The following is a 16,706-nucleotide window of genomic DNA, read 5'->3' on the forward strand; positions in this document are numbered from 1 at the left end:
TTCAGCAAATTTTGCCTGATCTGTGGGTAATAATGTAAAAATTTACCTAGAAAGTAGAACTTCATTATTTTGATGTAACTTGCGACACATTTTTAATTATAAATGTTCGCTTTAACTTTTCGCAGTGTCTTACACATGTGCAACAGCTGGAATTTGAGACGCGACCTATTTTAGTTGCCTGTACATCCTATTATTTTCACCGGAATGAATAAAGTGCATAATTTCTTATTTTTTTCCACACAAGTACAGCTATACTAGTTTTCTTTAGGTTTGATTTGTAGTTCTGTGGTAACATGACACCAGTATGAGCATTTTTGGAACCAGTAAGTGGTTAGGGGGTCTTTACTTATTCATTTAGCCCTCATATTTAGCTGAAATAGAGATAGCAATAGGGGTTTCCTTACATTGACAAGACAATTTTTGGGAACAAAGTATATGATTATGATTATATATCAGCAAGATTGAATAGTTTATTCATTATCCATGCAAATGTCATTAATTTATTTGATTTTCTGACCTTGAAAAGCACAATAAAGCTAAATTGATTATGTAAGGGGACACAATTTAACTTGATGCATACATGAGAAATAGACAAACAGTCAACTGAGGGATATATTCGAGTACATGTATTGTCAAATAGATCTTTGAATAATAGTTAACTGCCATCTGAAGAGTCTTGTTATATTGCCTTCATAATCTGGAAATGCTTAAAAGAAAGTAAGGCATGCTGTAAAATGTGGAATGGACTTTACTAACATTTTTCATGATTTGGTGCTTAAACTGTTTCTTTCAGTCAGATTAACTATAAATAGAGTTGGCAATCGAATAATTCCTCCTGAATCACCATGGTTTACTTCTGTGTTGATTTGAAACAACATATATTTGGGTTTTGTTCACTCCTTAAGTAAAAATGTTCAGATGAAAAAAAAGTGAAAATCTGCCAGCTTGGGTAGGGGTATACTTTTTAATTTTTTTTTTATAAGAAATAAGTGCAGACTTGTATTCTTTATTGTAATTTGTTTCCTAGTCAGCAGTCTATGCATCATAGGTGTCATGACTGATTTCAAGTTTGTAAGGTCTTGGTTAAGGTAGCACGGTAGTATTTGCATTCCAGAACTTAGGTTGCTTTTTTGTGTACCCTACTTAAGTCAATGTATCTGAACAGTTCGATTGGACAAAAAATACAGTATCAACTGAACATACTTTCCCAAACTGAGGGATGAATCAGGTGTAGAAAAATAGGAAATAATTCTACATACAGGTGAAAATGAATTTCTGAATTTTTTTTTAAATTTTGTATTCACTGCATGATAAAAATCCTAAAAGCACTAGTGGTCTTACGATTTTAAAGATATAAAAAAAAGTAAACGGTCATGATACATATTCAAATTTATTTCTGAATAGTATAAGGAAAGTACTTCAGTTAACTGTTAATGTAGAATTTTTGGCAGTGTTAGAAAGTAGTGAAAATTCTAAAAAGGCTATCATTATCCCTTATGGGCCAGGTAATACTACCGTGCCCTCTATAAATAATTCACTGTAAATAACAAACCGTAAACGGAGAAAACAGATATCCGCAAAATGAATGTAAAATGCAAATGTAAATTATTCTAACAATGAATAATACATAATATAAATATAATAAAAGTCAATCCCCTGGTTCATTTGACGATTAACACACAGGGATAAACCTATATATAATGGTTGTACTATATAGGGCAGTTGTTAACAACTAGATACTAGTTCAATAAAGAATTTGTTACTGTTAAAAAAAGAAAAAAAAAGAAAGAATAAATCAGCTCTCACTAGCAAGTCTTTACGGCTTTTGGGTCTACGGAAAGCAAGTACAGGTGGCTCGGGAAAGATCTTGGATAGTTGGGGATGTTTTTCGTATTCTTTCCAATTTTCGCGGATAAGGTGTGATAACTTGTCAAATTTGGGATAGTAAGTAAGCACAAACGGCACTCTTTTGTTGACCTTTTTGTCTTTATATTGTAAACGTTCATCTAGGGTGATGTTGTTAGCACGAGAGAAACTTCTGTAGCCCCGATTTTTAGGTGACCGCGACGTTCTTATAGTCGCCTTTTTGTAGTATCATTGGTGGAGAAATTTCGTTTGATTCGGATGGTCTGGCTGTAGGGAATGCTCTTGATGCAATGTTTAGGATGGAAAGGAGGAATATATTGATGTTTGTCTGTGGTCTTGCAATACAGATCTGTAAATATGATTCCATCCTTTACTTGCGTAGCAGTGTCAAGAAATGTGATCTTAGAGTCAGAGATTTCAGAAGTGAATTTTATTGAGGGATGAGCATCGTTGGCATGTTGAATAAACACATTGAGTTCTTGTTCAGTATTTTCGCACTTCATGTCAATATCATCGATAAATCAGAACCAAGAGAGAGGTTGATAAAGAGAAGAATTGAGGTTTTTCTGGTCTAATTTGCCCATAAAAATATTGGCATAAGACGGGCTCATCAGTGTTCCCATTGCTGTTCCATTAACCTGTAGAAAGTGTTCGCCATTGAATAGGAAGTTATTGCATTTCAATACCTAAGTCAGAGGCTGAACTAGACATTCAATTGGTGGGTGTAAGGTGTTGCGAGAGTTCCGGACTTCCCCACAGGCTTCAATACAATCGTCATGGGGGATGTTAGTATAGAGAGAGGTTACATCAAGCGAGACAAGAATTGTTTCAGGTTGGATAGGGTTCAAGGATTCCATTTTCTTAAGATAGTGTGTTGTATCTTGTATATGTCATTGTTGGAAATCACGCACAGAAGAATACGTTACCGTAACGCGGTATTATTGTATCTTACGTCGTATACTTATGACGTTATCTTGTACATTAGTCGTCAATAATTTTTGATATTGGTACCATGACCAGAAGAAGCTTATATCTATTCGAGCGGGACACAGAAGCGCAATTTCAAGGACTTTAACAAGATTTTACGAGCGGAGTGAATCAGAAGAAAACCCGAAGGGGAAGAGTTGGAAACATTTCTTGATACAATAATGGGGATATTCTAAATGATTTGGATAAGAACATTATAAAAGGTGTACAGGAGGAGGATATAGAACAAGAAATACTTGACTCAGATGAGTCTAACTTTTACTTAGAGACGAAAATACGCAAAATTTAAATGCAGCCGCTAGAAGTTTTTCACCTCATAATGAAACACTGTAACCCATACAAAATGTTGTCCCCGCATATATTTTTTTTTAGAAGAGTCACAAAATACAGGCCTCAATTTCACGTCCTTGCGTTCAAATTCAAGCGTCAATTGCAGCAACTTTCACAAACTTCCGAAATTGAACTTACCAACATACGATGGAAACATCCTTTTGGGATTCTTTTGATTCAGAAAATCACAACAACACACTAAGCGACGTTCAAAAGATCAATTACCTAAAATCTTTATTAGAGGGAGAAGCGTTACACCATTGCCGGATTTGCTCTTACGCATACAAACTATAACAAAGCTATTGAACTTATACACGAAAAATTTGGACAAAAGCATACAATCATTCAATCGTATATGCAGGCACTACTAGACATACCCGCACCAAAAAATACGCTAACACACCTATGAAGTTATTACGACAGAGTTGAAAGATACATTAGAGGATTAGAATCTCTCGGACAAGTTCAAGGCTCGTACGGCTCGTTATTAGTCATACTCAACAAAATGCCCAGTGAAATACGCAAAAACTTGACACGTGAACACGGTTCAACAGATTGGTTTCTCGGTGACCAAAGGAGATCTTTTTTCAAGGAGCTGGCCAATTTTAGACTCTGGTAAAAGCACAGAAACAGTTGAAAATCCGAGCGCTACAGCTACTTTCTACACAAACTCAAAAGCGCGTAAATCTTGCCAATTCAACACAGAAATCTAATCCAATAAGCTGCGCATACTGCAATGAACGCCACTTTTTGTCTGAATGTACTAAATATACAGATCACAACAATCGCATGAAAATGTTAAAACAGATAGATTACTGTAAACCAATATATTTTCGCGGATACTTTAATTCGCGTTCGGCCCTTTTCAGTCGACTTCGAGGCGATTTATTTTTGCGGTTTTCCAATTGTCTTGGTGTATTTATATAAGAAAAGACCGAAGTTTTACATATTCGCGCCGATTTATATTCGCGTTGTTTTTCTACTAGCGAAAGTACAGTACAAATACACCACGCGGAGGAATTTGAGACATCTGTTTTATATTCATCTTTAATCCGTGATCGCGCAAATGATTTGTTGGAGACCGCAATTGCACCACTAAGCTATAGAGGACAAACGAGTGACGCAAATGTCCTTTTTGACGAAGGCGCCCAAAGGCCATTTATAACCAGGCATTTTGTAGAGATATTGGAGTTAAGACACACAATCACCTTATCAAGATAACTATTAATGGCAAAGAAATACCAGTCGATATTTTAATTGCACCATTAAAGACTAACATTGAAACTGCAAACAATTGCCGTATTTGCGAAACTTAAGATTAGCGCTCGCCGTTACCTAGAATGAATCATTTGAAATTGGACTACTTGTTGGAGTTGACTTATACTGGGATATGGTAGAAGATGAGACCATTCGAGGCGAGGGATCAACAGTAGTAAGCTCCAAACTAGGATACTACTCTCAGGACCACCCAAAGGAGTCCGTTCAATCAACGAAAGACAAATTCTTACATGTTTAGGGGAAATAGAAGAGACATACACTACAGAAGATAAAACAGATAGAACAATTAACGACATGGAACATATTTCTGGAATTGTAGACATTTCAAGGTTTGACACTTACAAGAAACTATTAAATGTAACTTCGTACGTCGTGAGATTTATTCAAAACTGCAGGAGAAAACAAAGGAACACTGGTCCGTTGTCTGTAAATGAAATTGACAGATCACCCTTGATGTGGATAAGAGACACTCTGGAATAAAAATAACTAGATATTTACGACGATTTACAAAGAATTGGAAAATTGAATCATTCTCTGTTCAAACAGCTTAAACTATATCAGGAATTAATAAGACTACAGGCAAAAACTTAACAGAAAAAAAGAAAGTTAAATACATATGACGCCGTATTATAAACTGGGATAACAGTTTTAATTTGGATAATGGACTTTGAAATGAATTGTATAGTTATAATTTTAACAGAGAGACTTTAATCATTTAAGTTGTAATTTTCACTTTTCATGGGCTGGAGAATGTTGAAAATCACGCACAGGAGAATACGTTACCGTGACGCGGTATTATTGTATCTTACGTCGTATACTTATATCTTGTACTTTAGTCATCAATACAAATGCATACAGTTTAGACGTCCATATTTCTATAAATGCAGTTTTCATAAAAACTACTTTTCGATAAAACATATTTTAAATGCATGTAAAGTTTGATTTACAGAAAACTTGTGTTGATTCCGAATAAGCTTAGGTTTATTATTAATTTCTTGTTTTCTCTTGATGTTAACGCACATCAAGAAAATCCATGATTGTTAAGTATTTCCTTTTTAGTAACAGTCTTATGAGTATATATCTGCTCTCCAACAGAATTGGTAATAATTAATTCCCTTAACAAGTAATTTATGAAATGTGAAATAGACGAAACAAATTATTTTGTTTAGGACTTTGTCTGCGAGGACATCAACATATTTGTCACGGTAGCAGGAAATGTAAATTAGCATTTGGTCTTAGAAATGAAGCATAAGTGGTGTCACTTTCCATTTCAGAACAGTAAAATAAAATCTGCAACATCGTGCGACTTTTACATACCTCAGTTAACACATTACGCCCGTGTATGTTCTTCTTTTTAACAGCAGTGTGCTCCTAACACAAAAAACTGCTTCAAAAAATAATAAAAATACCGAACTCAAAGGCAAGTTCAAAAAGGGGAAGTTCATAAAAACTGACAAAATCAATCGCTATCAATCAACGGAACAATTGAAAAACAACTGCCATATTCCTGACTTGGTACAGGCATTTTACGAAGAAAATGGTGGGTAAAACCTGATTTGATAGCTAGCTAAACCTCCCACTTGTATGACAGTTGTTTATAGTTCCGTTTTATTGACAAAATTGGGTGAGAAACCTTAACATACATAATATGTTAGTGTGACAATAATTGGGATCCAGCAGCAAAATATGTGTAAACATACATCACAGACATGCAACCCAACTGACTAAAAAAATCAAACAAACAAACAAATTAATGTAACAAAGACGCCAACAACAAAAAATACAAGGGTAAACAAAATGGAAACAACACTGTAAAACCCTCTGTGACCGAATCGCACCTCAGGACACACCTGCACCAGGAATGCTCAAAGTTAAAACGTAAAAAACACGATGGCGGGGTGTATAAATACCGAGTCACGTCAAAAGTCATGACAAAAAAAAAAACATATAGCACGAAGACGAATAACGGGAAACTAAAGTAAATAAAAAGATGCTCAATTTAAGCACCTAGAATCTATAACTTAAGACAGTCTTGTATTATTTGTGAAGAAGACACTGAATATTTGTCTATTCGGTCTTGGTACTTTGCGGTGAACTATTTGAGAAAAAGGACGAGACGTTCTTTGACCAAACCCAGGCTCATTATTTTTTTTTCTCAGACACCAATGACGTTATACACAGTCTGATTAGCAGCTACAAGCTCATGAATATCGTATGAGTTGAGAAATGTATAATTCATACGCGGGTAAAGTTGGTATATTGCTGCTTAGGTGAGGAAAATTTATCATTTCAAAATTGAAATCGTTTCGTTTGTCATAGATTCTGGTTCTGAGATGACCGCTTATGTCAAATTCAAGGTAAATGTCTAGAAATTATGCGGTAGAAGCTGTATCTGTGGTTTCTTTAATTTCTAGTTCAGGAGGATATATTAGTTGGACCCAATCAGAAAAGTTTGGATTGTTAAAGGAAAACACATCATCAATATACCTTAATGTGAAATTAAATAATCTTGCTTCTTTGATCTTCTTGGTTTTACAAATGTCTGAATAAACCCCGACTCATATAAAAATAAGAAAAGATTGGCAAGGAGAAGTGCACAGTTGGTTTCCATAGGAATGCCGACAACCTGCTGGATTATTTTTTCCGAATTCCACAAATATGTTGTCGATGAGAAACTCCAGCATACAGATCACTTGTTCTTCGTTGTAGCATGTTCATTTTTGGGCTCGTTTTTAACAAAATATGTAGAAGTATATCCCAAAACAATACATTTGTAGCGTATGGTACCATTTCTATGGAGGAAAGCATGGGGAAAATGACAGAAATCTATGATACATAAGTTTTACGGTCACCATCACGAATTATTTGACTAATACGATGTGACAGTGTTTTAATCCCAGTATCAATGATGATTTTATTTACAACCACTAGGTCGATGTCACTGCGAGCGGACGTTTCTCCCCAAGGGGATCACCATCCTAGTAGGAACAGTTAACATTAGATGGATTTGCCAATTTCTTTTAGGTTCTTTTTTGTCATAAAGCTTTTTAACTGTTTCGATTCTTATAAAACCTTAGTTTTCACATATTCGGCTTTGGGGGTTCCATATGAAGGTTAATTCAGGAAAGCGCTTCGGACGCATGAAATTGATAAAGTTGTTTTCATTTCTTTGGACATATGTACACTAATGTCGCTTCATTAGGAACGCTCAAGCTTTAAAAAATGAAAGCCAGTGATATATATATCGGACTCAGAGAAGCGATGGGGACGCTGAAGTGCAATGGTCACGCTAAAGTGCGATGGTCTGCGCCGAAGTGCGATGGTCCTTTCGCTGATGTGTGATGTTCTATAAAACGCGCGATGGCTAGTTTAGAATTTATACAGATTTCCAACTATTATGAGAGCATTTTTTTTTTTATAAATTAGTATATAAATACCAAACGTTCAATTTTTTCCAGTTGCAGTAAAAAACATCGGTGATCTATCTTATTCCTTGTTCTGTTTAACAATAGCCGTATATATTTTTCGCTTATTTTGTCTGAATAACCAAGAAGTATTTGCATCTCAAACAACAACCACATTGTTTCAGTCATTGCAATTTGTACTGGTTTTAAAGGTAAATAGCTTTTGTATGTAGCATCAATTTCTAAACGATTGTATGAACGACTGCTTTTCGTTGTTGTCTAAGCTACACCGTTACAGTGAGGACTGAAAATGCAATTACTTTTTAATATGACTGTTTTGAATCAAACGGGTTATACTCTCGATACTTTACATTAAAAAAACGAAAAGCTACTTTTAACAAACAAATTGACTTTTACATCGACATGTGAACATGAAAAATATTAAAAATATAATATATGTAATCCATCGCACTTCAGCGTAACCACAATCGCACTTCGGCGTAGCTATCAACACAAAAGCGTCACAATGCCACCATCGCACTTTGGCGTAGCTACTAAAACAAAAGCGTCACAATGCCACCATCGCACTTCGGCGTGATAAAAAACGCACTGCAACGTTAAACCATCGCATATCAGCGTGATCATCGCGGTTCAGAGTGCTACATATATACGTAGTAACTTAGGACTGATAGGAACAAAGGGGACATACACAAATAGCCACATTAGGCTAAAATGTAGTTTGACTCAGGAAGTTGGAATCTAAGTATTGAGTAATGTCTTAATTTATCAACAGGGAATGTTAGAAAATATGTTATCAATCATGTCAGTCATGAACCACTGACATAATTATGCATATTGAATGAAAACCAAAATGACTGAATTCTTATCAAAATATTTATAGAATAACTAATCGAAGAATTCAAATAGAGATAAATATTCAACGAGTGACCGAACAACACATTAATTCACGAATGCGCGTAGCGCATGAGTTAATTATCAGTGTTGTTCGGTCACGAGTTGAATATTTTTCGATATTTGAATTCTTTGATTAGTTATTCTTTTTATTACATTGGCAAATGGTTTTTTTTTTTAATGAAATTAATGTAGAAAATGTAAGGAACTATATCTTTTTTCTACGCATTCACAACTTGTTTTGATCCGACGTTATCGACGTCTTGACAACGCCTATTGTTGTATGACATCAGAGAGTGAAATAACCACGTTTATTTCATATGTGAAATTATCGGTTTTTATTTGACTGGGAAATCAATGTAATTCAATGCTACCAATGTAATAAGAGAAGATAGCTCTTATAGAATGCGAAATAAAATGGAAAAAAGAAGTCACCTCACTATTTTTCTTGCTATGATACAATGTAGAAAACGTTACTGTATATTTTTTTTTATCTAATTAAATTATCTGAGTGATCTACCTTATAAGTTTAAGTTGTAAATAAAATTTGCTTTATCAAAATAATAAGTCTTACAAATAAACCACAATCATGCCTTAAAATTTGCTTATCGCATTAAAAAATCAAAATGCAATTTTAGTGCGCACATTACGTGTTCCTAAAATGATAATCTTTGGAAACGCTCGATATCAAAGAATTGTGCTGGTCAAAAATAAATCATTCTAGTTTATTTCAATTCGTAAGATCTGACAAATATGTGGATAAACTCATCATAGATACCAGGATTAAAATTTTGTATGGCAGACGCGCGTTTGGTCTACATAAGTTAACAATGGGGAAAAATGAGTCGACAAGAAATTCTAAAGGCTTGCTGCTATGAACTGTAACCCCTTATGAAATAATTGATTTCCAATTGTATGTTCAACAATCACTGAGGCCATGGAATATTTTCAATATATTTACTTGGGATCATTTCTATCGGTCTTGGTTTGATGAAGTTGTATACATTGTATTCAATATTCAATTAGACAATGCAAAATATTTTGCTTATCTCATCAATTTATTTGTTAGCTTTGAACTTGAGATTTAATTACAGAATGTACCATTGTAAGCATTTAATACCTTTCCGAGTTTAGCAATGGCTGATTGTAAGCTGGTTCGTTTGATTTTGTGTTATATTTCAACTTCAGGGTTGTTTATATTTGCTCTTCGTCTCTATCCTTTGTACACAAACGTTTTTTTTTTTCAATTTAAAACATTTACATTCGGACTACAGAAAGCGCACAATTCTCTTATATCTTCCGGTTTATATAAGTGAACAATAACATATGAAATAATTTGAAAATTAAAGTTTGAGGAAATAATCTTATTTTAATACTTCCCCACAAATACAAATTTATAAAAGTATAATCCATTTCTGTATTCAAAATGAATAGTTTTATGAAAAAAGTTTAACAAAAATACTGAACTATAAGGCAAATTTAAAAGGGGAAGTTTATAAAAACTAACAGAATCAAACGGACCAAAATTTAATGTTAATTATTTATGATACGATAGCTAAAATCACTCTACGCTTTAAAACGGGCTCTATTTCGATATGAATATTAAATGCGAATATATAGAAAAAAATAAAGGCGACAGTAGTTTACCGATATTAAAAAGACAATCGATCTCATCTTGAAATTGTTCAAAAATAATACAATCTGTAATTGGATAAGCATTTTTGTCAGAATATTTTCCTGTAGATTTTTTTTAAACAGACATAAATTTAAAACCATTTAATGCACCAAAATGTATACGTTTATATATTGAAAGTTCTGCTATTAATGAACAACGTAGTTAATGTTGTAGACAATATGTAGATTTCGATTAGAAGATTTGATTTCTTATAATCCACGCGGCTCCAAATTTTCAGCTATTTTAGTGGGATCTTTGTTTCCAACATCAGTGTATGTGCTGCTTTTATGAACAGTTGTTTGTCTTTTCGTGTGTAATTGTAGCTCTGGATTTGTCTTTGTTTGTTTGGTTGGTTGTTTTTCGGTTGTTCCCGGTTGTTTGTTTGTAGTTTTTGCTTGTTTTGTTTCTTTTTTTCTTTGCTTAAGTGTTGTTTGTCTTTTCCAACTTGTGTCAGATCACCCGATCTAACTTTCGTCTGTTCTGTATAGAAAAAACGTACTGATACCGAACCAATGGTACTAAGAAGATGTTACCCTCCTGACTTAAGTGTACAAGCTGCTGTATCAAAGCTTTTGGTATTCCGAAACTTAACTTTTGATTTCTGCGTGCGTTTCTGGTGTAACTTTTATAAGTTACACTAAAATCCAAATTATGGACTCAGAAACAAAAAATGTATTTGATAAAAAAAATACCAAGTAAACAGCTTTTCTGAGGTATTTTTAAGCATTGTGAAATGCACACAATGACAAATTGTTTTCACTGAAAAAAAAATAATCAGATGAATCCTAATTACCTACGGTTACATGATTGTTTGTCATTAACTACCATCATTAACTTTATTATAAATTAGACTTTGCACATATTAAGTTAGTTTTGATGTTTTATATTTTCGACAAAGTCGATTTTAATCAGTGAAGAACACGGGAGATTATATATTGAAAAACGGAAACATATAAACATAGTCTAAACAGAAGGAAAACACCATGTATGGTAGAAATGGCCCAAAGGAATTGTGATATAAGTTATACCACATTTACAAAGTTTTAAAAGTATCAATTCACAGAAAAACAATAATATTTATATAAATTTGTACTTGTAACTATAAAAATGACTTACTTTCTATCAAACAAACTTTGGTGGATTTTAAGAAAATTACTCCCTTTCACAAATTACTATTAATTAAATTAATGATGTACGACAGATATTACTTAAATCCATTGACTCCATAGTAAATGATAATGATAATGACATCAATATTGACTTATAACCATTTCGAAATAGGTTATTTTCGTATGATATAAACATTGGTATTTCAACTTTTTGGAGATTTTTTATTTGTTATGCTCTCCAACTACGTATTTGATTTAACATTCCAACTATTTTGATTCGAGCGCCACTGATGATTCTCATATCGACAGAATGTGTCGCGCGTACTAAATTATAATCTTGGTATCTTTCATGTTTTTTTTTCAAACCTGTTCAAATATGTATTGGTGGTACTCATCTTTTCGATTATAAAATACCTTTTTATAATTCTCACTTTTTTTCTTTTGTTTCCAAAATTATTTCATTTATGCTTTTTTGTTTTTATTTAATCATCCAAACTTTATTGTTAATATATTTCTAATAACTAATAAATGGGGTTGCTATTAACATATCCCAAGCTACTTGAGTATCTGATTATTAATTGCAGTCACTTTTCCCAATACGGTTGTTTCTGTATGATTTAAACCTACTACATGTAATTTTGAGTGCTTGTTGCTCATTCCTTTTTTTAAATCTTAATGAATAACATATAACTTAAATTCAACTTAATTTTCATATTGACCTGAACAGTTCCTTATCGACCACAATATACACTTTATTTCTGTTGAGTCTATCATTTGAATTAAACGTATTTGTTAGTACAAAAATTACACTTGAAAGTCAGATAAACTTGCTCTATGCCAATTTCAGATGTTCAGTGTATGTTCCGGTAATTTTTTTAACCTCTGTTATATCATCTTTAAAAACATGACGAAAGATATGTTCGAATCGTCGTAACCAAAATCCCGTCCTCTTTTCTTCGAATGTGACCTACCGAATTAGACTTATCATCGCTTTTTTACTTTCATGAGCAACACGACGGGTTCCACATATGGATCAGGATCTGTTAACCTTTCCGGAGCACTTGACAAATCCCTCCAGTTTAAGTTTCTATGTTGTGTTTTGTAGACTGTTGTTTATTTTTGCGTCGTTTTTTTCTTTCTTTTATATGGCATTGCCAGTTCGTTTGTCCCTAATGAGTTTGAATATCCCTTCGGGTATCTCCCACGCCACTCTTGAATGTTTTAGTTATGTTGCTTTTTAAAGTTTCAAGTGTTCAGTCTACTTGATAAAGATACTTGCTTGACTGATAAATGCATAATTATTTGTCTAATGAATGAGTTATCCAATCTTATTTGAATAGAAGAAATAAGTCGTAACACTTCCAGAAATTCCCTTACGGAAAATACCAAAGGTGCATTCAAAACTAGTTAGTAGTTGATACTCTGACAATGCCATGTCAATATGATTTAGAATACTCAAATCTAGAATCTTTCATCCTTATTGAAACAAAACGCCTACTAACTTCTTCAAACTAAGATATTTGAAAAATGATTGTATAAACCTAAAAACGTAACAAGGCTCAAAAAATAAAGATCGAATGAAACAAATCGTGTTTTAATTTGAAAGTATTATCTATCTTAGCATGAAGATGTTTCTAAAAGGATGCTAAACTATATGATTACATCAAATAAGGATCTTGAAAAAGAACTTCAAAACAGGTTTGGTGCTGATTGGATGAAGACAGAGGAATTCATTATTGACCTCATCGATGGAAATAAGGTTAAGTCAATTTCTATGTTTAAGTATTTAAATGGTTATGTTTTTTTCTAAAAATCAGGTATGATACAGTATGATAATGATTGTTTACCCCGATAATAAATATTAAATACATTGCAGAAAAATAAATTTCTCTCACAAAATACTTGTCTAAAACAATAATCAGAATATTTCATGTTTCCATTATTACATTACATGTATGTTTCATTAGAATCCGTAATTTTGATTGCCTGACAACTATTGCGAGACACTCCAATATTATAGAATACAACAGCTATGACTGGACAAACTAACCGTGACTGTGAAAAGAATGCATAGAAAAAAATAAACGAAAAGCTTGATATAACTCTTAATTTCACGATTGTAGCATTACTATGTAATTATAAGAATTGAATGCTTCTTTTTTTAATTTCTATGCTACATACAAAATGTGCTTATGTCAACGCTTTTACACCCCAATAAAATTCTGAAAATAATCATTCAATTCTTCATTATCAAAGCAAATTTCGTTTTCCAGCATAAAGAAAAAGATACAGCAAGATCTTATATGTATGAAGTAAGTTTGGAAGTGTATTTTACTCAACGACATGAACTCTGATACCTTTTTGTATTTAAACAACACACTGGTGGAAGCACAAAATATCAAATTAAATTCTCATAAAAGGACACATCACATTACTGGTGTGTTAATGAACTCCTCGGAAAATATGAAAAAAGGACGTACAAATGCACTATTTAAAATGTCAAATGACGTCGATAAAATAAACTATACACCTGAAAAAAATTGAAATATGAAGTTCTAAAAAGCATTCGTATATAAAAATAATTATAAAATTCTCTTCGTTGTTTTATAAAATATTGTATGCATTACCTGTTATCATTTATGAGGTCAGAACCTTTGCTTGGTCGTGTTTGAGCATAGATCATGTACAAAGTCTTGCGGATACTACAGGGATGTAAGGGATCAGTCATATGTGATACAAACAACGATATGAGTTGAATATGTAAATTGCTTTACTTAAATGTAAGAATTTGAGGGAAAAAAACCAGAAATATACTTTTACATTTTGAACAGGTCAAATAATTTGAACAAATAATTGTTTTTTTATATTTTGGTCGCAGTGTTTATGCGTAATTCAAATTGGAGAGTTCCCTACGTGTGTAGAACAACTTTGGCTTGGTGAATTTGTTTTAAGATAGGTTCATAAGAGGTTAAGTATCATTATCATTTTCTTCAACCTCGTACTTTATTTGGCTTATTTAACTTATTTGATTCGAGCGTCAATTATGTGTTTTTGTAGTCGAAACGCGCGGCTGGCGTACAAAATTTAAGCCTGGTTTTCTGATGAGTTTCTTTTCTCCATCTCAGAGTATAATCGACATTGTTAACATTGGACAAACGCTCACACCTCAATGGAAATAAAACGCCTACCTCAATTGTCAATTGTAAACAAAATCTCTACAATCTTTATCAGTGCAATACAACATAATGATGAACGTGATTATTAACAGAAAACAAATTAAAACAGACATTGCCTTTTACTGTATTGTTCCTTATTTGCATTGAACTTGTGGAACAACAATTTCGTTTTGTATTCTGCCAGATCTAAAAAGTTTTCCTTAAACTCATTTTCTTTCATTATTTTCTGTTAACTTATAACTAGAATACATTTAAGGTCTTTGTCTAGAGATATTAGAGTTAGCACGCAGCCTGAAAAACGTTTTTTGTTTTAAATTGGCAACCTTAGTTTCTTCATGATTTCTTACATCAACAGAAAATTAATAAATCAGTGGAGCACTGGACTAATGATAACATCGGTGACAATAATTCCCCCAGCATTGGTAAAGACCAGGAGCTAGAAAAATAAAGTGAAAAAAAAATAAAAATAAAAGTGAGGCAACGTTCGATGTTGTTCAAATAGATTGAACGCGTAAAACAAATGCTATTAAATCTGAACATACCACACTTTTTGCTGCAGATTGGTTAGTTCCGTTAGATATTTTAATCTATAACAGATTGTAAGAATCATTAAAAATTTGATGATTACTGTGGACAATGTATTACACATTGTATTATTGTTTTGACATTGTTTGTAGATTGTAGCAAACAAGCGGAATGAGATAGATGTTGATAAAATGGACTATTTCGCTAGAGATTGTCATGGACTCGGAATGAAAAGTACCTTTGATCATCTTCGTTTCATCAGTCAATGTAGAGTGATGTTCTTGAGAGATACCTCTAACGAAACTACAATTGCTGTTCGAGACAAAGTAAATTTATGTTTCTTTTTATTAACGTAAAAATAAAAACATAGGATACAATTCAACTTTCTTATATCAAGTTTCTTAAGATGACAAAAACGATTATCACGAGAAAGGATCAAAACTGAAATTGCTGATTACGGTAATCAATGCTAGTAACCAGGTTAAAACAGAATTTAATCATTTTGAATTATATTTCAGTTCTTGGTACTATTATACTTTTATTCCAAAATCTGTTTCACACAGGCTTCCTCAACATGACCTTTAATTCTAAACAGAAACTCGCATTTTTAAAACATAGCTGACTATAAAAACTATGTAAATATCAAATTTCGACAACTACTCTGAATGAAAGAGACTAGAAAGCGTTCGTTTGCGTAACATTCAAGTACGACAGATATTTGATTACGTACTAATTGACAGGTCAAAATAACCCGAAAGACGTAAAATATGATAATGGCCCTTTATTCTGACTTTCAAACAATGAGTTTGAACTATCTTTCTAATACCTTTTCAATGCGAAATCGTAAAACAATTTCATTACGCGAGTTTGTAGTTAATATTCATCGAAATGTTGATGCATCTTCAATTCTAGTTTGTTTTTCTTTCAAACAGCATATCAAAGTGTTTACCTCTTTTCTATCAATTTTTATACGGTGTCTTAGAATACAAAATTACTATCCTAAAAAGTACAGTAACAAAATGTCTAATGCCGAAGCAAGATTAACGGTTAAGTAATGTGAAAGTATTATAGATGAACAAACGGTTCCCGTGCATTTGAAATACAAGTTTATTCATGAAACTAATAAGCTTTTTTAAATTTTGTAATGATAGCATGTAGTTATTGCACAGTACTCTTTCGTTATTCAAATGACGTTCAAGTACAATTTGAATGCTTGAGTTATAATTTTGTTTAGGTATAGCCACATGTAATGTACAAGGTCGGAGTCAAGCGCCTGTTCATTGATTATTGTTTACTAGTATCATATTGTTTTGTCCTTTTATATCATTGATATTTACGTGGCGGGCACACTTTAAAAGACACTCGGGTCGAATCAGACCACTACATTAAATATAGACAAACCAAATGTAACAAAACACAATATTAATCATACCTCTTAAATGTT

At 32.8% G+C, this 16,706-nt stretch overlaps 1 protein-coding gene across 3 annotated transcripts in view; it reads left to right on the top strand.

The window, feature by feature from the left end:
• Positions 1-16,706, top strand: part of LOC127700850 (deoxynucleoside triphosphate triphosphohydrolase SAMHD1-like) — a 148,294-nt gene that overhangs the window by 85,106 nt on the left and 46,482 nt on the right. For all 3 annotated transcript variants that reach the window (XM_052204543.1, XM_052204545.1, XM_052204544.1), the window contains exons 6-8: positions 13,183-13,320; positions 13,835-13,873; positions 15,415-15,588. In XM_052204543.1, coding sequence (XP_052060503.1) covers positions 13,183-13,320; positions 13,835-13,873; positions 15,415-15,588 — 351 coding nt within the window. The remainder of the gene's footprint in view (positions 1-13,182; positions 13,321-13,834; positions 13,874-15,414; positions 15,589-16,706) is intronic.

Source organism: Mytilus californianus, unplaced genomic scaffold, assembly GCF_021869535.1.
Source record: "Mytilus californianus isolate M0D057914Y unplaced genomic scaffold, xbMytCali1.0.p SCAF_5, whole genome shotgun sequence".
Taxonomy (NCBI): Eukaryota; Metazoa; Mollusca; class Bivalvia; order Mytilida; family Mytilidae; genus Mytilus; species Mytilus californianus.